Source organism: Lissotriton helveticus, chromosome 11 (assembly GCF_964261635.1).
Source record: "Lissotriton helveticus chromosome 11, aLisHel1.1, whole genome shotgun sequence".
In the NCBI taxonomy this organism is placed as follows: domain Eukaryota; kingdom Metazoa; phylum Chordata; class Amphibia; order Caudata; family Salamandridae; genus Lissotriton; species Lissotriton helveticus.
Genome location: NC_136072.1, coordinates 592,189,027 through 592,212,084, shown reverse-complemented (window position 1 = coordinate 592,212,084; position 23,058 = coordinate 592,189,027). Strand labels below are relative to the sequence as shown.

Genomic DNA, 23,058 nt, shown 5'->3' with positions numbered 1-23,058 from the left:
AAGTCGAAGGCCGAGGAGAGGTCCATAAACGCTAGAATAAAGACCCCTCCTTAGCCACCGTGTACTTTGCGATCAGAAGGTGCAAATTGGAGCACTGTTCCATTGTTCCCCTCTTCTCCCTAAATCCGTATTGGATGTTGGCCAGCCCACCGCAGTTCTCAATGCTCTCCCTCAGCTTAGTTAACAGGACTCTGCCTAGGATCTTAATGGCAGAGTCCAGGAGGGATATAGGCCTATAACAATCTGGGTCATCACGATGGCCCTTCTTAAAGATCGGGACGATTATGGAAGTTGCCCAGGTGGTTGGAAGGGAGTTACCAATGGCTGCGTTGAATACGTTAGGCAGGACTCCCGCCCAAAGACTTGGAGAATGTTTGTAAAGATCGGCCGGCACCCCGTCGGGGCGAGGTGCTTTGTTCTTTGTGGTCTCATGAATAGCTTTTTCCACCTCGCCCTTGTTAAAACTCATGGGGGTCGTCTCGGGGGCTGCAGACAAGCTTAAAAAGCAGTCTAATCCATTTATCGTCCGAAATGACAGTCCATATCTGAATTGGTCGATTCGGAGAAAAAGGGCTGATTAATTATAGTCCAAAATTGTCTGCTGTCCCTCAAGACGTCCATACTAAGTAAGTTCTCCCAAGCTGTTTTCTTGATTTCCTCCTTCCTAGTTTTGAGGGCCAACTTGTATAGCTTCCTTTGGGAGACTATATACTTCTTATCCCTCTGTAGGTGCTTAAGATTTAGATTGATAGGATTTATTTCGATATATAAAAATATCATAAAAGCTTTACATATTATTTAAAAAGACACAATATTTACAACAGTCACAATACAAATATATGATCCTAAAAAAGGGCAATATTTACAGCAATCACAGTGTATTACAAATGTTAAAATAAAGCTAGATAAAACAAGAATTAAATTGCCAATGAAAGCCTTCTTAGTCGAATCAACCAAAACCACTTTAAAAATGTAGACAGACCACAAACAATCAAGGTTGATGTGTCAGACATTAGAATACGAAGTGCAACCGTATGCTGACGTGTTCCCAGCCGTCTGCATAGAGGTCTAAGCCAGCGCCTCCTCGGTGCCTGATAATCGGGACATTCGAAGAGAATGTGGGCTACAGACTCAATTCGATTGGGGCAGAGTGCACAAAAGGGTGAGAGCTGGTGAGAGAATTTCCATCTGGAAGTCAATTCGCCTACTGGTAAAGTCCCCACCCTGAACTTAAAGTACAGAGCCCGGTCGAAAGGGATAGAAATCATATCCAGATATGGCTCGTAGGCTACCATGTCTTTAACCCTCACAAAAGCCACAGTGGAGTTACAATGATTGGTTTTGGTTATAAGTTTAGTATGAACCCAACTCCAATATAGTTTCTTTAGAGTGGCTTTAGGGGGGGCAGATCTCGCGGCCCACGCATCACCAAGCCCGAGCTCCGCCAACAACCTTTTGACCTCCCTCAACCATTTGATCTTAGACCAGCCCTCTAGTTCCATAACCTCTCGGAGCGCCTCTGCATAAGAAGCTAGCTCTGGAACAAGCCATAGACGTGCCCAGAGTAGCAGGGGGCACAACAGGGCTTGATCCGCAATCGACCTACAACCTAGATCTAGGAGCACAGGGACTGTAGGTGTACTCAATGGGAGAGCCATCAGGTCTTCCAAAAATTTGCTCTCCGCTTTTGCTAGTATGTCCAGGTTACAGGATCCCCACAATTCTGCCCCATACAACGCTGCGCTTACCCCTCTAGCTTTGTATATTTCTACTACTGGGGCAATAGGTTTGGTTGTGGAGGAGCGTTGTTCCCTAAGAAGAACATCCCCCACCCTTTTATGGGTTAGGAGCATCTTCTGGATGTGGGGGTTCCAACTCGGAGTGTCATTGAGCCGGATACCCAAATAGTCGAACTCAGCCACCCTCTCCAATTGAACATAATTCAGGGCCCAGGGGGCGCCCAGGTTTCTTTGGGGGATTCATAATCAAGTACTTGGTTTTGTCAGTATTGATGAGCAAACCCCTTAGAGTACAAAACTCCTGGAAGCTGTTCAGGAGGCTTTGCAGACCCGTGGGGGTTTTTTAAATGAGAAGGGTATTGTCTGCAAATAGCAGGGTGGGGATCCACCACATCCTTCCAATACAGAAACGCCAATCTAAAGGCCTGTTCGATGGTCCCAGTGCCAGAACGGAAACCCGATTGCAGGTCCGATAGAATGTTATTATCGTCCACCCACTGAAGCACCCTTCCCAGGATCACCTTCCCCGCCACCTTCTGGGTAGAATCTATAAGGCTAATGGGCCTGTAATTAGCGGGGCTGTCCCGACACCCTTTTTTGAATATCGGGACAACCTCGGCCCCCTTCCAGGACTCAGGAACGGACGCGCCGCTCCGGATGGCGTTTAACAATGCTGAAACCAATTTTCCCCACTCTTTCGGAGTAGCACGTATCAAATCACCCGGAATCCCGTCCGGCCCAGCTGCCTTTAATGGCACTAGAGACTTGATAACACCCTCCACTTCTTTAGGAGTGAAGGAGTCTCCCTCTAGATCACCTAAGCAGACAGCTAGTAGGTTGGTGGCATAGGATGATAACGGTGGGGACACCTCATTGGCAGTATAAAGGGCCAGGAAATGATTATACCAGCTCTGGGCAGTGATGTTACATGTGATCAGGGTACTGTCTGGCCTGTCCTTGGTGCGTATGCGATTCCAGAACCCTCTAGCATCTCTGCCTGCACTCGCTTCCATAAGGTCCGACCAGAAACTATCCTCCCATTCTTTCTTTGCTGCAATAGTTGTCTGGTTATACTCTTTCCTAGCAAACCTTACTGCAGCCGGGGATTTGCTTTTAACAGCGCTAATTAGGGCCCTCTTCTTTTCCCTACATTTCTTAGTGAACCAGCCCAGGGGTTTCATTTGGTTCTTGTTCTTGCCTGCTCTAGAAGCCTTACTAGGAAGAGTAAGAAGACACTCAGGCCATTCATCATTTTAGTGAAAAGCTCGGCAACTTCCCCAGGTAATGTAATCAATAGGTCCACTTTGGACTGGGCTAAGGATAATAATAACCCAATAGCAGACACTTTCTCTTCATCTAGGATAAGCTTACTCCACTTCATTCGTCTACCGCAATTGGAGGGGTGCGATTCAGGGAGGAGAGGTGCTATACGGGGCATGTTCACCCCCTGGTCCCAAGTCCATAATGGAAGCAGAGCAAGAGAGAGAGGATTGTGGTCACTCTCTACAGATGGGATGACCTCCATATCCCGCATAAAGCTCCATAACTTTGCGTCAAGAAGGATGTAATCTATCCTTGACGTGTGGTTAACTCGGTTATATGTGTGGGCTCCAGAGGAATCAGAGGCCGTCCTGCCATTGGCAGCCCTAAGACCAAATTCCATAGTTAATGAATTAATTTTGACCACCACTTGGGACTATCTCCTGATGGGGGGCAGGGCAAGGGCTGGTATCCCGCACCTAGAATCTTCCTCATCTGTACCCAGAGGGTCCTCCGTCCCGAGAGGCTCGAATGTACAGTTCAAGTCCCCAGCGACCAGGACATAAGATTTGACCTGACTCTGTCTAAGTATATGTTCCAACCCTAATAGGATGGGTGATTGAGACCCTCCCATGGTACCCCTGGCATAGATGTTAATAATGTCCAAGGTCAGCCCCCTCCGCGGACCTGATATCGAGATTTTAAGTAGGTCAGGGGAGTTTGTCTCATGCTGGGTAACTTGACAATTGAGTGATATAGAAACCCAAATGAGGAGGCCGCCTGAAGGACGACCCCTCCCAGCAGTGGGGTACACAGCTGGGACAAAAAAAGTTGAGTAGGCTACCTTGTGGCAGGGTTCCCTAGTCCAAGTTTCTTGAAAAATGCATATTTGATACGTTCCCACTAGGGTGTTCCAATCAGGTTGGTCCAGCTTCCTACTAATGCCCGCAACGTTCCAGCTGAGAATCCTCAAATCGGGATCCGCCACAGCTAGCTCTATGCGGGACTTGGGGCTGGATACCCCCACCCTCTACTGTTGCTAGTGAGCTATCACATCCTTGACTATTTAGGGGATCGTTTCCTGGCGTCACCTCCATATTCAGTACTGGCTCTGCATTAAGGTCCAGTGAGGTGCCACAGTTGTCAGAACACTGCTGTACTTCCCTGGTAGATAAATGAGCGCTATCTATCTGCTTAACATCCCTGCTTTCCCCCTCTGGTAACTGACTGGCTAAAGGCACTTGATGTTTGTTGGTATACCCCCCATGATTACTCACAATGTCCTGTGGATCTTTAAGTTTTATCTGGGGGACAAGTACTGTAGGTGCTTAAGTGCCAGCGTCAAGGATCTGTGTGCTTTGGAGCAATTTGAGTCAAACCAACGGCGATGCTTAGTGGCTCCCAACCTCGCACTGGCCGTGAGGTCAGACGAGATTTGACTGCAAATTGCTTCAAAAGCCCCCGTTATTTCATGGCCCGGGGCCATAGTATTTTGACAAACCTCTAAGTGTCCCTTAATTTTGGGTAAGATTTCTGCATAAAAAGTATCAGGCACCACATTCGACCACTTAAGCCTTCTCCCCTGATCTGCTGGGCGTAATGTGGGCCGTGCCTCTTGTGGGCGGGGCTTAGGCCCCATATACTGCCCCCAGGCCACCTCCAGTACTACAGGGCTATGATCACTATGTACAGAGACCATTGTATTATACGAAATTACCCTGTTCAGAATCCCAGGAGTCATGAATATATAGTCGATAATAGACCCCGGGATTGAACCTTTATAAGTATAAGTTCTGGGTTTACCTTCAGGGGAATTTGGTTCATAAATATTATAGTTGGCCAGCAGGTCTTCTAACTCTTCTCCAGCTGTAGAGTGCTCAAAGTGTGGGCCTTCTAACCCTGTGTACCCCTCATCGTTACTTATGCCACAAAGATCTTTGCATGGATGAATATTAAAATCCAACAAAAGAATAAATTCATGGTTAAAACGTGTATTTTGACTGATAGATGATAAAAAGAATTCTAATATGACTATGCTATTATTTCCGGTATCCTTATTCCTTGAGTTATAAAAATTAATGTAAAAAGTACTCTTGGTAGGGGAAACTGACCTTTCGACTATTAGTATATTTGGGGAGGGGTTGATTACCAAGTTCAAGGACCCTTTAAGGTTTAGAGAAAAAAGGGTTATGAGGCCTCCCATGGCTCTACCTGCTCTACTTGGGGAGGCGGCAATAACGAAACTAGAAAAACCATCCAGCCAAAAACTGTCTGCAGTATCCCATGTCTCTTGGAGGGCTATAACTTCATGCCTAGAAACCAAACCCACCCAATCCACATCCGTTACTTTGGTTTTAATACCTGCCACATTCTAACTGAGGAGTTTACACGTCGTAGCCTCCTCCCGATCGAGGGGTCCTAATGGGGGGGGGGCCGCACTTGGACTAATGGTCAATCAATACCCTCCATGCCCTCCAAGCCTGACAGGGGTGCAAAGCGGTTGCTGATGACTAACCCGCTACCCGCTGCTGCGCCACCCGCCACCTGGGTGTGAGATGGCGATGAGGCGACCTCTGCCCTATGGACACAAGATTGGAGGGAACCCCCAGTGCTGCCCACCCTCGGGAATTGTTTCGAGATTGGGCCCGTGGTAGAAAGACGGTATCCGGCATAGGCTCTCTCTGGGGGGGGGGGTAGAAAAAACCCAAGGGGACAGGTCTCACAAGGTCCTTTGCTGATATGGCTGAACCGTCCCAAAAGAGTTTGTCAGCCACATTGTCCCTGTTGAAATTTATAACCACACAGTCCCCCTGAGTGATCTTTGGTTGTTTTCCAACCCAACCCACCCTCCTTGCAAAGATAAGCGAGCCTGAGGTGTCCTCCCCACTGCATGAGTCAGCACACCAGATCTTCGCTTTAGATAGAAGGTCGATGGTGGATTCCCGCTCGCCCTCTTTAAGCGGTGGCACCCCTATAAACACTGCGACCAAGGGGGCGGCTGCCGGGGGCAAGCTTAAGTTAAACTTGCTCGGTAGTGGTTTCCTACTCAGTGGCAAAGTTGGTTGCATCAGTGGGGATGGGGGGGTGGATGTGTTTCCTTCCAGGCTTATGGAGGAAGCATCAGGAGTGCACTGTCCACCAGAAACCATGCCATCGCCCCTCTGCGGGGGGGCTGTAGAGCTAAAACTTGCCCCTTCTGTCTTCCCAAAACCTTGAGGCACTGGGCACCTCTTGGGCAGCTCTGCAGGCAGAGGATAAGAATTAATGATTTTGTCCAACAGTGAGCATTTCTTAAGAAGGCCAGACAGGCATGTGTTCAGCGTGTCAACAATATCCTTTGCAATCCCAACTAGCATTGGCTCGATTCTAGCAACGAAGAGGGCCTCCAATTGATCACCAAGAGGGTCAGGGAGTGTGGTAGATGCACATGCAGTGTTAGTTTTTTTGCCCCTATCCCGCTTCTAAGATTGGGCGGCCGGCTGGATCATCAGCAGAAATGTTAGGGATGACCAATGTGGCCGGGGGGGTAGGGTTAGTTATAATAGTCACCACGAACACGACGGGTCGTTTAACATACCTTACGATGGTATAATCCACGCTTTTTCAAGTACGCCAAGTATTCCGTGTGTGGCCGCCATGGCCAGCTATTGTAAATATACACGCCCTAGGCGCGGAAACTGAAGACGGACTGTGGTCTAAGACTGCGGGTGGCCCGAGGTGATTCGGTCGCCATCTTAAATTGGTCTGGAGATAAACGATTTGAGTCAACTAGTTAGAACATAAGCGATGCCTATTAACGCTGGTCAACTATAAATGTTCAGCGTGCGCAGAATTAGTTATTAGTGATATCAATGTCGGTGATGTCGGTATGATAATAATCATACATACTCATAATAATAACAATTATTTCTCTAAACTGACTGTTTATACGTGTCGAAATCTTCGAATGCAGACGAAGTCCGATGTGGTATATGGCTGGGTAGTAACCTAAATCATTGATTACCTTTGTATGAATAAACGAGGGTGTTTGCACCGTCGGCCATTGACGGCTGGCTAATCTAACGAGTTCCTCGCGTTTGGATGTTCACAGTAACAATGTGAATGTCCTAATTGGGGTCCCATTCAGCCAGTGTTGTGTGGATTACTCAGTGTGTGTTATTGAAATGTATTTGGACATGTATTCATATACACATATAGTCAATACTTCCATATCTGAAAAAAAGTCTATACCTATGATGTAGCACTGGTGCTTGCTTATGTAGCTCTAACCTATCTTTTATACATTTATAGAAACAAGTAAATAACAACGAAAATGAAAATATCAAAATAATACAAATAATTTCTCTAATGTCTCAAAGCTCAAAACCAGTAATATCATTCCTGTGTGTGGAAAGTAGTGTAAAGGCAACCAATGTTCACCTATTATGTAGCGCTATACTTAAATACATAAAAACCCTTTGGATAGTCTTTTCATGAACTCACTTGTCATTCACAGGTAACAAGATAGATCGTATCTGTCTTTGAGCCCCATTGGGGACATTGTTTGTAAGGTCTTGATCCAGTATAATTCTCGTTGAAGAAGTTTTTGTCGATTGTCTACGCCCTGTTGCAATGTGAGCTTCTCTATGATGAAAAAACGTAACTGGGAAATAGAATGTTTTAGTTCTTTCCAGTGTTGTGCTAATGGTGATGCCATTGCTTGGTTCCTGATCTTGCTTTTATGCTCCGTCACTGTGATTTTGATTTTACGTTCCGTTTTTCCCACATACATCCTCCCACATGGGCATTTATTGCCATAGATCACATTCTGTGTGTTACAATCACTTGTATGCCTTAGTTTGATCGTTTTTCCTGTTGTTGGATGGTTAAATGTATCGCCAGTAATCACATTGTTGCAATGTATGCAGTTTTGACAACGTACTGTTCCTTTATGCACAATTTCTTTTCTGTGTGATTTTGGTTGTTTTAAAATTTCTCTCAAGTTTCTCCCTCTGGTATATGCATGTAGTGGTTCTTCCTTGAAGAGAACTTTGAAGTCCGGTTCGTGGATAGTAGTTCCCATCTTTTATTGATCATTTTTTTGATTGCTTTTGACTGAGTAGTGTATTTAGATACAAATACCATTTTATCCTTGGTCGTTCTTACTTGGGTTTGTAACAAATCTTTTCTGTCCATGCTTCTGACTCTTTCCTTGCTTTGGTTCAACATTTCAGTTGGGTATCCTCTGTCTTTGTATCTAAGTAGATGTTCATCCATCTTGGTGAGAGCTGTGTGTGATTCTGAGCAAATGTGTTTTATGCGTATCAGTTGTGAGAATGGCAAATTGCTAATTAAGCTCCATGGGTGGAAACTGGTGTATGCCAAAGCATTGTTGCGATCCGTAGGTTTGGAATATAATTCTGTCTGGAAACCTGCTTCTGTTTTGATAATTCTTACATCCAAAAAGTCTATGGTTAGGGGGCCGATTTTATGTGTGAACTGTATTCTGGGATTCACTGCGTTTAGTTCCATAATCATATGTTCCAATTCTTGCGTGAATGCTTGCCAAATTAAAAAGAAGACTACCAAAATGTATATATGATTTCTAAACAAAAGTGATTGTGATGAATTTATGATTTGTGAAATGGCATATGAATTATGTTGAAATCAAGAAAAATTAAAATGTATGAAAAACGATGGTATTATAAATTAATTTAAACTGAAAAGCAGAATAGGTGTGGGAATACACAGAGTGAACAGTGCATGATTGGACTAACCTTTCGGCTAGTCTTACCTCCTCTGTAGCACCCCACAATATTATGAGGCGGAGTCACTGTCCGCCGGGAGAGGTCACACACAGGGCAATAAGGTGCCCAAGGAATCCCAACCACTAGGGCTGGACGAGGCTGTAACACAATCGTCTCTGAAGGTGCTAATTGTAATTTTGTGCAGCACCCTCATAGTTCATCAAACTGTCGGCATCTAGAATACCGCTGATGTGACAGTCAGCCATACTTGCCTCAGTTGTTTACATCTGCATCATAGCATCCTTGGGGTCTGAGTGGGCACCTTTATCTCTAGCATCTTTAAAACTGTGGTTTGCGCCTGGTAAGGTCAATCTACCTGGGTCCCACATACACTGAACCAAAGATTTCGTGCCTGGAATGGACAGTGAAATCCCTGTGCCCATTGTCCATGCCCGGGGTCCTCCCGCCTAATTTCAATCCTACATGGCCATCTACTGGCCAATTAAAAATGAAAACGGACTTAGGGCTCGATTAGGATTGCGTTGATTCCGCATCCTCCGGGCCGGTGGAAGCCACCGCTGGCCCGGAGGATGCGGAATCACCGCTGCGGACCTCCAAAACACCCACCGCCAGATTATGATGGCGGTGGGATCAGCGGCGGACTGCAGGTCCGTCCTCCGCTGATCCGCGGGGTGTTGGGCGCAATTTGGTGGCGGTGTCTGCAAGACACCGCCAGCCAAATTACAATGGGTTAGGAAACATGCTTTTCCGCGGCGGATTTACCACCGTGGAAAACCATGTGGACAATAGCTTCTGGGGGGCCCTTGCGGGCCCCCAGGATGTCGGGGAGTGGGGGGTGCACATGGGGGGTACCTATGGTACCCCCCTGCATTTGCATGTACAAAGCGGCAGGCACCACACGGTGCCTGCCGCTTTGTGCATGCAAATGCAAAGCATGCATATTTAACCTTGCGGCGGGTGCTGCTTAAAGCAGCACCCGCCGCAATGTTAAATATACAGGATGTGACCGCCAGGGTGGCGGTCACATCCTAATTCCAATGGAGGGACCGCCGCTGCCCCTGCGGACGGTCCCTCCACCTCGGGGGTGGCGGATGGACGCAGGTCCGTCCGCCATCCTAATAGGCGCCTAAGTTAGTCGATATTTAAAAACAAATATCATTAGATGTTTATTAAAAATAGTTTACATTTGAAGTGTACTTTAAATAAATTACTTTTTTTTTCATGTTTAAAGGTGGCGTCATTTTTAAGACCACTCGTTGTTTAATGAAGTTGTTGTTAAGGAGGTCGTGGTTCAGTCCCAGGTCGTTGTACATGAGTCGTCGTTAAGGCCACTCGTTTAAAAATCATTGTTCAGGCCGTTTCCCATTTGCCACAGGTAGAGGAATACCAGAATTAAACTAACATTTTATTTACATCAAGGTTCTTCATCTAGTAACTTGTGAGTTACTGATAGCTTTATTGTGTACAGCCCAGCCTACTAAATTAGAAGCTTTTGTGTGGTTAAATTATTATATCTGTACTAGAATTGAAAAATATGTATTGGAGAAGGGATTTGTGTATTTTTAGAACTCAAGCTGATACTTGAAAAGAAATTCTCAAATTTGCTAAATATATTTAAAGCTGATATTTGAGTGATGCACAATGGAGCATGGAACAATTTATTACTCATAGTATAACACCGGTGCCAGGGGCATTGCAGCTATGGCTATTATGTATTATCGAAGTATAGGCTTTCCAAATTGATAGTCTTTTTATATTACTCCTGGCAGCCCTGCCTGATTCACTGACGTGATCACAGCTTACAATCTTACTTGAGGTGGCCAATAATGTAATCTTGTCTGATATGGTCGCTATTACAACACTAATAATGTTAGCAGTTCAGGATGATTTTCATTGAACATAAGTATTTCTGATTACAGAAAAGATAGGAGACCCCTGATCCACATCAAGCCTATATTACAGCTTAAAGAGTCAACATATTCTACCACGGAGTGTAGGATAGCTGCCCTAGCTGCAGAGAAGCAGATGTTGATTTTTATAACATGCTTTGGGACTGCATATCTGTTAGAACCCAACTAGAAAATTATTATAGAAGTACTTAAAGAAGTTACGAATAGATTGCACGCGAGAGATATGTTTGCTAGGCTCTTATCCACGTCCTGCACCTAGTATTTTCAGATGATAATGTGAAACGCGGCTACCCATAGAAATAAAAAGGGATTGAGAAATCCCAAGTTTCTACGAGCTCAGTATACACACATAAAAAAACTAGAAAAGGGCTACCAGTATATGAATAGCATGAGAAATTGAGAGACCACAAGTAGCTAAGTGAGTAGCAAGTGGTCCTGAGTTGAGTAAAAACAACATGCTGAGCATTAACGTCAGACGTACAGGAACTGGATATCGAGTAAAGTTAACGTAGTTGTTTTTGTTTATGTTTCAGAATTGTGATTGTTTGAACATAAAGAAACGGAGGATAGAAAAATCTTGAAACTGGAATTTTACTAAAAGAACTTGATGACAATTTACTGATTGCAAATGGCTACTGAATTGATTAAATATTATTACTATTACACTAAAACCTATCTCTGTAATATATCATAAAGAACTTTGTAAAACAATAAGAACTTGAGTTGTGAAGGATCAGATCTAGGTAGGAATTAATCAGGCCATCCATCACTGATTTGGGTAGTAGTAATAAACGTTTTCTTAATCGTATTACATTCATATTGGCATTGCATCCTGCATAAGCACAGGCTATTTTTTTTTTTATTGAAGTAACATTCCACATGACCTCCTCTGACTTCAATTTCTTGCACTGCTGCGTACTGGTGGGTGGGGTTTGCTTATTGACACTAGAATCTGAGGTGTTGAACTTTAGACTATTGCATGTAATAAAGTCAAGTTACAAATATAAACAGGCATTCAGGAGTAATAGGAACTTTTGTTACAATATATAACTCCTTATACAGTTCCTTCTAAAATGCTCTGTTTTTCTTAGATGTTGACTTAAAAGTGGAAGATGCAACTTCTCCAGAGAAGGAGGAAACACCACAAATAAACGTTGGTATGTTGAATGCAGGACAGCGATTTGACTATGTGCTGCAGGAGACACCAATCGAAAGCTTTAATGAATATTTGTTTGCGCTACAAAGTCATCTATGCTACTGGTAAGTGCTTTACTCTAGACTGTAATACTGTACTTCTTGGTCAGTTCACTGCAGTTGCAACACAGTAATTTCTCAGTTCATAATTATTTAATCTGATGATATTCTTGTAGAAAATACACACTGCACTTTGGAAAAACTCATCAACAGACTGTGTTGTGGTGGGAAGCCATGAGTCCCAAGATTCAGAATCCAGAAGATAGTTCCCAATCTCTGATCACACTGATTCTTTTCCTTCCTTCATTAGGAGGGAAAAGAAGAACCTTGCATGGTAGACTTGGCAGAGAAGAAGCAGATACACGTCTATCTTTTTCATTGTCCTTAGACCACACTTAATTTCTAGATATTCTTGTGTGAGGTCTCATTGATCTGAATAGGAGTGTTACTTGGTATCTTGTAGGATCATAACTGCCAAGCAGTTACCCATTAGAAAATAAATGTTTTCCTTGTTCAGTTTTTAACTGGACACTTTCTATAAGCTATCGCTAATTATATTAAAGTAAGAGCAGCACACTTTAGCTCTCCAAGATTGAAAACCAGATAAAAACATGTCAGTCAGTCAGATATTCTTTATTCGGTTCTTTTTACAACCATAAAAGAAGTCATCAAACGTTAAAACAAGCAACAGAGGATATGTAATAAAATCCATTATAATAAAAGTCATAGTCAGCAATATATACTAAAAGAATAAGATGGTGTTTCATCACATAGCAGCAAATCACAAGTTTCCATGTAAGAACGAAGATTACAATTTGGGGCAGTAATCATAGGTCAACACAGAGACAAAACAAATCTAAATGATGAAAATAAACTCTGTATCCTCAAAAACCATGATATTCAGAGGCAATTCATTAGGGATCAAACAAAACCAAAAAAAACATAGAACATGTGACCGGACATTATAGCAAATAAGTAAGATCATTTCCCAACTAAGTTCCATAAATGGACTGCTGTAGAAATATATCTATACACCAATAAACATGTATATTTGTCGTCCAAAAGTTGGAGATGATACAAGGCCGGCCTACACTTCCTGATATTTAAAAAGTCTTGATATGGAAAAAATCCCTCCTTGGTTTAGTGTAGAGTTGACAGAAGAGCAAAAAGTGCAACATATTCTGAGTTGATTTAGAGTCACACAGGCATGGTTAAAGTTCAGCATCACAATAGACGTACGAGGATAAGAGACCTAGAATTATGCAATGCTGAACATAAATCTAATAAGGTAAAACATTTTCAAATGACCAAAAAAAAAGGAGAGATATGGCTCTACACATGGGGAACGTACTAAAGGCAAATATTCGAGAACTCTCTTTTTCCCAATCTCCAGACGCGGACTGGTTTTCTTAAAGAAAGATAAAAGATCCCCTTTCAACTGTGTTTTGAATCCTTGGCAATTCTTTCAGGGTTATAAAAACAATCCACCATCCCCACTGTTTCCAGCTGCCTTTTTATGTAATTAAACCATGGTATCTTCTGCATATGATCAAGGCTGAAGCAGTCCAGTAGTATTGCACGATTTGAGGGCTGATCATCTTTTTCCCATACTGAGTGCCATAGCAAAGTTGGAGCAATATGTATACAGTGAGTTAAAGGAATCAGACCAAGTTCATTATGACAAAAAATAATTGGGAGGCTACTTGGGACTGTTAGTAATCGTCTAAGGAAATTATTCTCCACAGCCTTGAGGTGAGTCGGGTTACAAAAGCCCCACACTCCAGCCCCATACAAAATTACAGAGTACGAGCCAGCCTTATAGATGTTACTTATTGAATGCCTCACAATTTTGGTTGAAACTACTAACCCTAGTTTTAACTAAATGATGCCAAGTACCATTCTGGTCAACGGGGATACCCAAGTATGAAAAAGTTGGAACATAAGACAACCTTTCATTATTGATAAAACATGATTTTAAAAGGGTGTGGGGGGGATTTGCTTACCACCATGGTAAAAGACTTGGCCGTATTGGTCTTAGGACCCAAATCAGACATAAAATCGTTAAATCTAGTGACAAGCATTTGCAGGCCCACACCGGTTCTAGACATCAACACACAATCATCGGCGTGGAGTAACGCTGGCAGATTTCTGGTGCCTATCTTGGGAACATCAACATGCCCTTGGTTCATATAACTTTCCAAGTCATTAATGTAAAAACAGTACTTATCTGGCAGCCCAGCTACAATGGGTCACTGCCTGGCTCGCGGGAAACCGCCTGGAGGACATGGCCACGACTACAGATGTGCTATCCTCCACACAAATCCATACCCTATTCCACCCCCTGACACACCCGAGGAAATCAGCTCAACTACATGTAGGTGTAGCGGTACGATGTTATGTCAGAAGCCTGCGACTTACGAGACTGACTAAACCATATGCCCCGGCTCTCCCACTATTGGGCACCCCCACGACTGCCTCCATAGTCACGGAAACAGCACTGGAACACTGGACGCGAACTGGAGTAGACACTATGGCAGACCTGTACGCCGACGGCGTCCTGATACAGTTCGCGACACTAGCTGCTGACACAGGTCTCCCACCAGGACAGTTTTTACAGCACACCTCCTTACTTTTAGCATACACTAAGCGGTGGGGCAGCATCACTGCAGAAGTACCAACACACCAATTGATTCAGAGCCTCCATGTCATGGGAAACGGTACACACGTGGTGCACTGGCTTCATCAAGCGCTGTTGTCACATACGCAGCACTCGTTGCAACCGCTCCGTGACAAATGGGCAACTGACAGGGGGAGGAACTGGACAGATAAGGAGTGGAAAACGATACTGCTAGGCCCCAGACACGTTCCCCGCAACGCACGCTTCAAACTGATTCAGTTCTACATACTGCATAGAGCGTACCTCTCACCCAATAAAATTAACCAATACTTCCCGGGTGCTGCAGCCAGCTGCCCAAGATGTGCACTGGAAGGGGCAGACCTGCTACACATGCTGTGGCAGTGCCCACAGATTCGGACATACTGGGGGGCGGTACTGATGACACTAGACAAATGCACAGCCATGGCGATACCGCACACGTGGGAGGCATGCATACTGGGCCTCTATCAGCGGACTTCATTGAATAAAGTCCCCTCTCGTTTCTGGGACCTTGGCCTACTCACGGCAAAAAGATTGATCACGAGACACTGGAAACGAACCACCCCACCACTACCGGAACACTGGCACACATCACTAGACACCTGAGCGAAAGCGGAAAGCACCACCCTCCATAACGAGGAAACAGCAGGCCTACGACAGTTTCCGATAGCGGTGTTATGGGATGTAATGCTCAACTCCTTTCATAAGGAATACCGTCTAACACGGAACCCTGCAGAGGCCGACCACCTGGATAGTGCCACCGGCACACCCCCTGCTGATACACCGTGCGGACAGACTTGATGATGCTCCCCCCAGCACACCCCTCACTCAGCACACCTACCACAACAGACACATTGCCCCCCCCAAAAGCCATGCTCGCTCCCTTAGTCCATTGTGAACGACACCCACACGACCCCCCCACGTTGACACACCCTCGACTAGCTGCAAGTGTAGCAGCCTTACATCCGATGACCTTAACCAACCCTTCCCAATCCCCCCCTTAGTCCTCTGTTCCCTCTCCTTCCCTCCTTCCCTCACTGTTTATTTCGGAATGTTATATCCTCTTTAGCGCTAACATGACCTGGAACATTTGTGATGGGGAAAAATAGCTGTGAAATATGAAGCGGAGAACCACTGCATTGGGTGATATGCCCCGTAAACATGACAGACATCCCAGAGATGTAATGCTATATATGTTGTAAAATTCATGTTTTACTTCTCCTGTGTTTCTAATAAAGGATATTTAAACAAAAAAATCGAAAAGCAGGCCCAGAACCAAATCAAAAAAGTGAAAAACAACATGGCCGCGCCCGTTGCGACTGCATGGGCAAGTTCGCTTGATTTACACCCCCCCGCCCCCCCCCCCCCCCCCCCCCGAGCACACAAAAACTATCATGAACACACAAAACGTGTTCGCGGACAGGAAATACGCATCGCAAATGGGCGGGAACACGCAATACGCGTTCTGGAACAGGAAATACGCATCGCGAATGGGTGGGACAAGTGAAAAACAAGATGGCAACGCGCATTTGCGACCGCATGGGCATGTTCACGAGATATTTCCCCCGAGCACGCAAACAGCGTCCCGAACCCACAATACGCGTTCCCCAACAGGAAAAACGCATCGCAAACGTGTGGACATTTGGCAGAGATCGATGTTAGCATTTAGCTGAAGCCATCTTGTTTCCGCCACCCATTTTGTCTGCCATTTGCTCGCCATGTGCTCTTTCCTTCTTCTCTGTCGTTTGCCCTTGTGCCTTGCTAAAAGAACTGGCTATACATAGCCTCTGCTACTCTGCACATGCGCAGAGAAGTTTGTAGCTGCCATGCACCTGTTTAGGTCTGTTACTGTCAGGATGTTTCTACTAAAGTCAGCAACTGTTAGCTCCTCCTACTTTGTTGACTGTGCATTTCTGTATGACCATTTATGTATGTAAATCTCCTATGTGTGCTTGTACCGCCTTCATTTGAGCCCCTGTGTGGGTATAAAAGACCCATGGTTCTTCTACTCCTTGTGCTACTTCATACACTACCGAAGGGTGTTGTGTGAATGTAGTTCCACCTCACGAGGTTTAATAAATATCTCTTTGCTATTTCAAAAAAAATAAATAAATAAATAAATAAATTAATGTAAAAACAGAATAAAAATGGGGCAAGCACGCACCCATGATGTACCACATGGTTCATTTTGATGGGCAGGGTGAATCCACCCTCCGCCCCATACCTGACCCTCCCAGTCACATCCTGGTGCATCTGTGCTAAGAAATGAACTAAAGACGTGTCTATGCCCAGATCCAGCATTTTTTTCCATCTCTCCACCCATTCAAATGCTGATGTATGGTCCATAAAAACCAAATAGAGGGAACCATTCTTGACTATTGTGTACTTGCTTATGACCAGGTGGAGGTTGAGACACTGCTCAGCAGTTCCCAGGCCCCTCCTGAAGCCATACTGTATATTTGAGAACTTCCCACTATCTGTTGCCTAAGTTTCCAGGCGATCTAAAATGACCCTGCCCATCAATTTACATGTGCAATCAATTAACAAAATTGGGTGGTAGCACCACGGGTCAGACCTGTCCCCTTTTTTAAAGATGGGTACTATGATCACAGTGGCCCATGATCTTGGAGGGTCCTGGGAAGCTATACAGCTTAAAATATTAGTCGACACTGGGAGCCAAAGGACAGGATTGGTCAGCGGGGATGCCATCTGGGCCAAATGCCTTATTCTTTATAGTTTGATTTAGGGCTTTTTTAACTTCCTTAAAAGTCCGAGGTGCCAGCTCTAGAAACACTGAACCTATTTGCTTGTCTCCATGTTTTAAAGTGCAATTGTGCCCAACCTCATTACTGTATAAGCTAGAGAAATGTTGAACCCATGCGTTGGGCATAATTGTGGCACCAATGCTGCTATTATGGGAGCTTTGGAAAAAAGTTGAATTGACAGTTTTCCAGATACGTATAGGGTCTTTGTTGAGACTAGCTTCTTACAATTGTTCCCATGCCTCATGCCCATGTCATGAATGATGTAATATGTGACCTCATCAGCCGTGGATTGCGGGCGCGCGAGTTATAGTTAGTACAACTAACTATAATGGAGGAATTTCAATGGTTTTGTACGAGTGAAATGTCCAGCTAACTGGAACCCCCCCAAAACCTATGGTTTTTTCAGTGAATTTCTAAGGTTTTTTAAATGCTGATTCCTAACTATAACATGTCTGAAACCTATGGTTTTTTTCAGTGAATTTCTAAGGGTTTTTAATTGCTAATTCCTAACTATAACATGTCTGAAACCTATGGTTTTTTCAGTGAATTTCGAAGGTTTTGTAAATGACAATTTTTAAATGTATTAATTGTTATATTTTTTTTTATACTGATTTGCTACATTTTTTAAACTATTTATTTTGAGATATTTTACTTTTAAATGACATTATAATTACATTACATTATACATTATACATTACATTACAAAATATACTTTCTCAGAATGCATTACTTTAGTTTAAATACTTTGCAAATAGGCAATAGACTTTTAAGTACAGTAGTTACAGTTGTTGCAATGGGCAACACAATTTCAAACACAATGCAACATTGAGCTGAATGGGAATTTCTTGTTAAATGCAATTAGTTACTTTTTGGATTACTTTTCTAACCACAGGACTGGATCCTAGATTCAGTCCTGGGACATCTCCTGTAAACAGTTGAGTAAAAGCGTTTTGGTTACAGTAGTGATTTTTAATTAATATTATTGTATTTTAAAAGTTTACACTTAGAAACTTTTTCACATAGAATCACCAATGTTATCCTATGGGAGGAAATTCACTTAGCAAATAAGTAGTGTTATCGTTACTTTTTCTTACTCAGTGGTGATCCAGCACTGGTGCATCTCCTGTAAACAGTTGAAAGAATGTGTTTAAGTCATACAGGTGATTTTTAAGGAATATTTGTAGTTTGTGAAAATAGAAACTTTTCTGGTGAAAACCAGACAATGGATTCCTATGGAAGGAAATACAAGTTACTGGTAAGTATGGTTAGAATTACTCTTCAGGGTCAGTGCTGGGCTATAATATGCAGCACATGGTTATCTCCTGATAACAGATGAGTAAATCGGATTTCGTTGTTTGGCTGATTTTAGGTGAATATTTAAAAGTTCCAAAACTCCACACTTAGAAGAATTTCCAAGTGAAACCAGTCAATGTTAGCCTATGGAAGGAAATTCACTTAGCAGGTAAGTAGTGTTATTGTTACTTTTTCTTACTCAGTGGTAGATCCTGGATCCAGCACTGGTGCATCTGCTGTAAAAGTTGTAAGAATGCGTTTAAGTCATACAGGCGATTTTTTTAGGAATATTTGTAGTTTGTGAAAATAGACACTCGGTAACTTTTCTGGTGAAAACCAGACAATTGATTCCTATGGAAGGAAAATCAAGTTACTGGTAAGTATTGTTAGAATTACTTTTCAGGATCAGTACTGGGCTCAAAGATGCTAATCTGAGGTCTCTCCTGATAACAGGTGAGTAAATCGGAATTCGTAGTACATCCAGTAAGCGCCACAGAGCTGCGTAGCAGAAACATGTAAAAAGGGACACGGCCTGCACTACCTCTCTGCAACGCAACACAGTGAGGCTTCCGGGAAGCACCTGGTGGGCTACTTGGCCCCCATGGTCCCTCAGGATTGAAGTGAAATGTTTTTCCCCAACTTAAAACGCGCCACAGGGCCCTGCCATAGCAAACTACAGTGTCCCGGTGGTGGACACCCCGGGACACTGCAGGAGCCGGCCCTGGGGGATGGCTGTCCCCAGGGCCCTCGAGGGCTCCAGGAGGGGGGCCGCGCGGCCCCCCCTCCCACCTCTTCCAAAGCCCGGGGCTGGGGGTCTGTCACGGACCCCCCAATTTACATATTTAGAGCCCCGATGGGTGGCGGTCCCCGGGGGGCCCAAAAGTATACTTTTAAGCCCCGGGGGGTGGCGGTCCCTGGGGCTGCGGGGGGCCGTGTGCCCCCCGCAATTATATGTGCATTTGCCTGGGGCAGTGTGGGGGGGGATTGGGCCCCCCCACAGTTTTTTCTTTTACAAACATGCCCCCGGGATTTGGCCCCCCGGGGGCAAATTATCATAGAAGCGTGGGAGCCGAGCTTCGTTTTTTTTTTTTATCGGCAGAATCCACGCATCCTGCGTGGATTTCGCCGATTTATTTTACAACAAATACTTTTTTTTTGGTCCTTGGGGGTCCTTGTGGGACCCCCTGAGCAGGCCTAGGGGGGCAGAGTGTTTCTGCCTGCCCCCTTTTCGCTTTTTTCGCATTTGTTTATTAGGTTTCTTGTGCCTCGGTTCTACCGAGACACAAGATGGCTGCCAACACTTCCTGATTTGGAGTGTTGACAGCCAATTAGAATACAGCTCGTGCACGGCAGGGTGCGTGGATCCTGCTTGGCCATAGATATATATGTACTTTTAAATGTAATTTACTCAGGAACTACTGAACAGATTCACACCATTTAAGCAAAAGGCACGACTCTGAACTAAGGACTACCTCTTTGCCAAATTTGGTGTAATTCCGTTCAGCAGTTTGGGCTGTAGCTGCGGCTGAAGGTCCTATGGGAAATTGCATGGGGAAAACACGTTTTGGAAAGCCCCTTTTTTCTCGCCCCCCGCTTTACGAATCACCCCAAGACTTTCAGGAGCCCCGCACCAAGTTTGAAAATTTTGCGAAGATTCGTCAACCGGCGCCAAAGTTATTCCAAATAGAATGTTGCGGATTTCCTATGGAAAATAGGTCCTAACTATAACTACCTACTGGTGACCGCCAGTAGGTAATATATATATATATATACATACATACATATATATATATATACACATACATACATACAAAAGCAACAAGCTGGGAGCCCCGGTCAAGAAACATCATACACCAGAAAAATGCTGAAGCTCACTTTTATAACACCATGCATTTTATTCCTTGAATCAGCAGTGTCAAGGCACTCTTTACTTAACGTGAGTTGAAAAAACTATTCAATAATGCACTGCACAAATGAACTGAGAATAACAACTAGTGTGTGAACGCAATTTATGCTTCATTTTCGAAACTTTCACTGCAGTTCAACGGAATGGTGGACTAGTTCCAGTGCATTTTGGGATGTGTGGGACTGTGAACTACTAGTCATGTGATAGCCTTGATATATATTACGCAATTACCTGATTGTGTAAAAGTCGCTCACCTGCGACCAAGGCTTATTGTAGAGCTGAAACACGTTAGGTAAAGAGCGCTCTGCCACTGCTGATTCAGGAATAAAACTGATGGTGTTTTGAAACTGTGCTGCAGCATGTGTTTTTTGGTGTGGGGGAGATATATATTTATTTATTTCCTGAAATCCGTTGCATTTGCCGCCAAGCACCTTAATGCTGGCAGTGCTAGGGGACAGGCATGACCACAGTCAACGCTGATAAACACCAGAAACTCTCCATAAATGTAAAAGGAGTCATGTTCAATGATCTTTATTACAGTCTTGGTGCATACAACAACGCATTGTGACTGTAACCAGCTTTTTTTACGTTTGAAAGAGGACATTTTTTTTCCGTGAATTTAAAATCAGACGTTGTGCATCATTACATAAACAACAGATTTCCCATTTACAAGCTCTATTTTGAAGACTGTTAATTCAAAATTCCATTCACTATCATAATTAGATTACAAGTTGATTCTAATTTGCATGTTTCCTTAATACAAATAATCGATCAATGTAGCAAATTATAAAAAATCACTGATTGTACAAAATCCGCCAAATCATTTCTGTACTTAGTATCTCCTATGTACAGCATATCTGTCATCTCAATCATGCCCCAGCGGGCCAGATTTGGGGAACCCTACTAATGAATTCCTTACCAATGGTTCTACTAATAGTAATCCACAAATGATTCTCATCTATAAATCAACTTCAACATTTGGCAACAAATACAATATCTCATATGTTAGAATAAAAATGTAATTCTCATATATTCAAACACATAAACCTAAAAGTCTCAATTTCTTCAGTCACAAGATCAAAACACATTTGATTTCTCTATCTTGCCTCAGTGGGCTTTGACTGCGGTAGCCTCACATTGTTTCTCAGCTGTTCATCTAGGAACAGGAAACAGAACATCTAATTAAAGTCAATTCATTAAAAAAAAGGGAAACTTACATCCCATTTTATTAATCGGCTAAATCAGCAAATATAAAATAACCCCCTCCCCCAAAGGAGGTAATACTTTTAAACGTGAGTGCAATTCTTTGTTCATATTTAAACCTACTGCTGCTTCTTTGGTATCATGGGTGAGGATGTAGCAAGACTCTAGCTTTTTCCATTCTCTATCAGTGTGTGTCTCTCACTTGCTTATGCTTAATTTCACTCCCACCACACAATAAATGTAATGGATTCTGAGAGGCTCCAGTATTTTATTATGAGGTTTCTTGCTACAGAGCCAGTCACAGAGACAAACCTTCATTTCTATCCCTTAGGTACTCCATATCTAGGGTTGCCCCAGTATAAACAAATACATGGATTGCACTAATGTAGTACCAATACCTTCTGATACTCTACAGATGCCCTTACCTGAAAGGGGTAAATGTGGAGCTACTAATCATCATATGGATCCAGTACCCTGCCACTTTACATTTAATACACAAGTCATAATAAAACAATATGTCTGCAAAATAGAGCTGTGTTAATATAACCCAGACTGAGTTAAATATTGGATGAGAGTAGCCTGGCCGTTATCATGGTCCTGTGCATCATTTGTATTTGTTCTAATGCAAACATTGTCATCGCCCTCTCACATTTGCTATTAGCAAAGCATAACATTTGGATATGTTCACGTGTCCCCAATTAAGGATACCAAACACTCCACAGTATCTCCCCAAGAACTATTATAGTTTGTTAAATTTTAGTTCATTACCTCCAAAAATGCCTGCAGTAGAATAAACTGCATTGACCCCAGACCACACAATCTCATTACTGCCATAGAGGGTTTACAACTATTTGATGTCACCAGATCCCCCAAAACCTGAGCTTCTGCATTGCAGTGTTGTTCCTCTGCATGATCGAAATATCATGGGTATTCTGTTGTAGAGTAAAATATCACGATTTGGTAGGATTTAACTACATGCTAATTTTATGAGATCGCTGATAATGAAATAGTAATATTTTAAAACTTATTTTCAAATAACAATTGGTGGAGAGAATCTAAAAATCAACGATGCCGGGCTGATAAACGGGTTATGTTGCAAAATACAGACAAGGCCGCTCAAAGGGAATTCTAGTCCTAGTTACTCAATAATAAAGCATACCTTACATAAAGAAAAAGTCACAAATCCATTAATCATTTCGTAGGTAAATTTTATGTAGGTCAGAATCACTCAGACCTTTACCAATCACAATGTTGAGTTTGACACCAGAGCCTTTTCGGAGTTAGAGGTGATGAATTGCTTATCAGCAAAAAGCAGCTTTTGGTATTAAGGCACCAAATATGCAAGAAAAATATATAACACACATACATTGGTATTTAGTGGTGCT

At 43.4% G+C, this 23,058-nt stretch overlaps 1 protein-coding gene across 4 annotated transcripts in view; it reads left to right on the top strand.

Moving 5' to 3' along the window:
• The window catches only part of DDHD2 (DDHD domain containing 2), an 896,553-nt gene that overhangs the window by 735,716 nt on the left and 137,779 nt on the right, over positions 1-23,058 (top strand). For all 4 annotated transcript variants that reach the window (XM_078666383.1, XM_078666384.1, XM_078666381.1 and 1 more), the window contains exon 16: positions 11,748-11,916. In XM_078666383.1, coding sequence (XP_078522509.1) covers positions 11,748-11,916 — 169 coding nt within the window. The remainder of the gene's footprint in view (positions 1-11,747; positions 11,917-23,058) is intronic.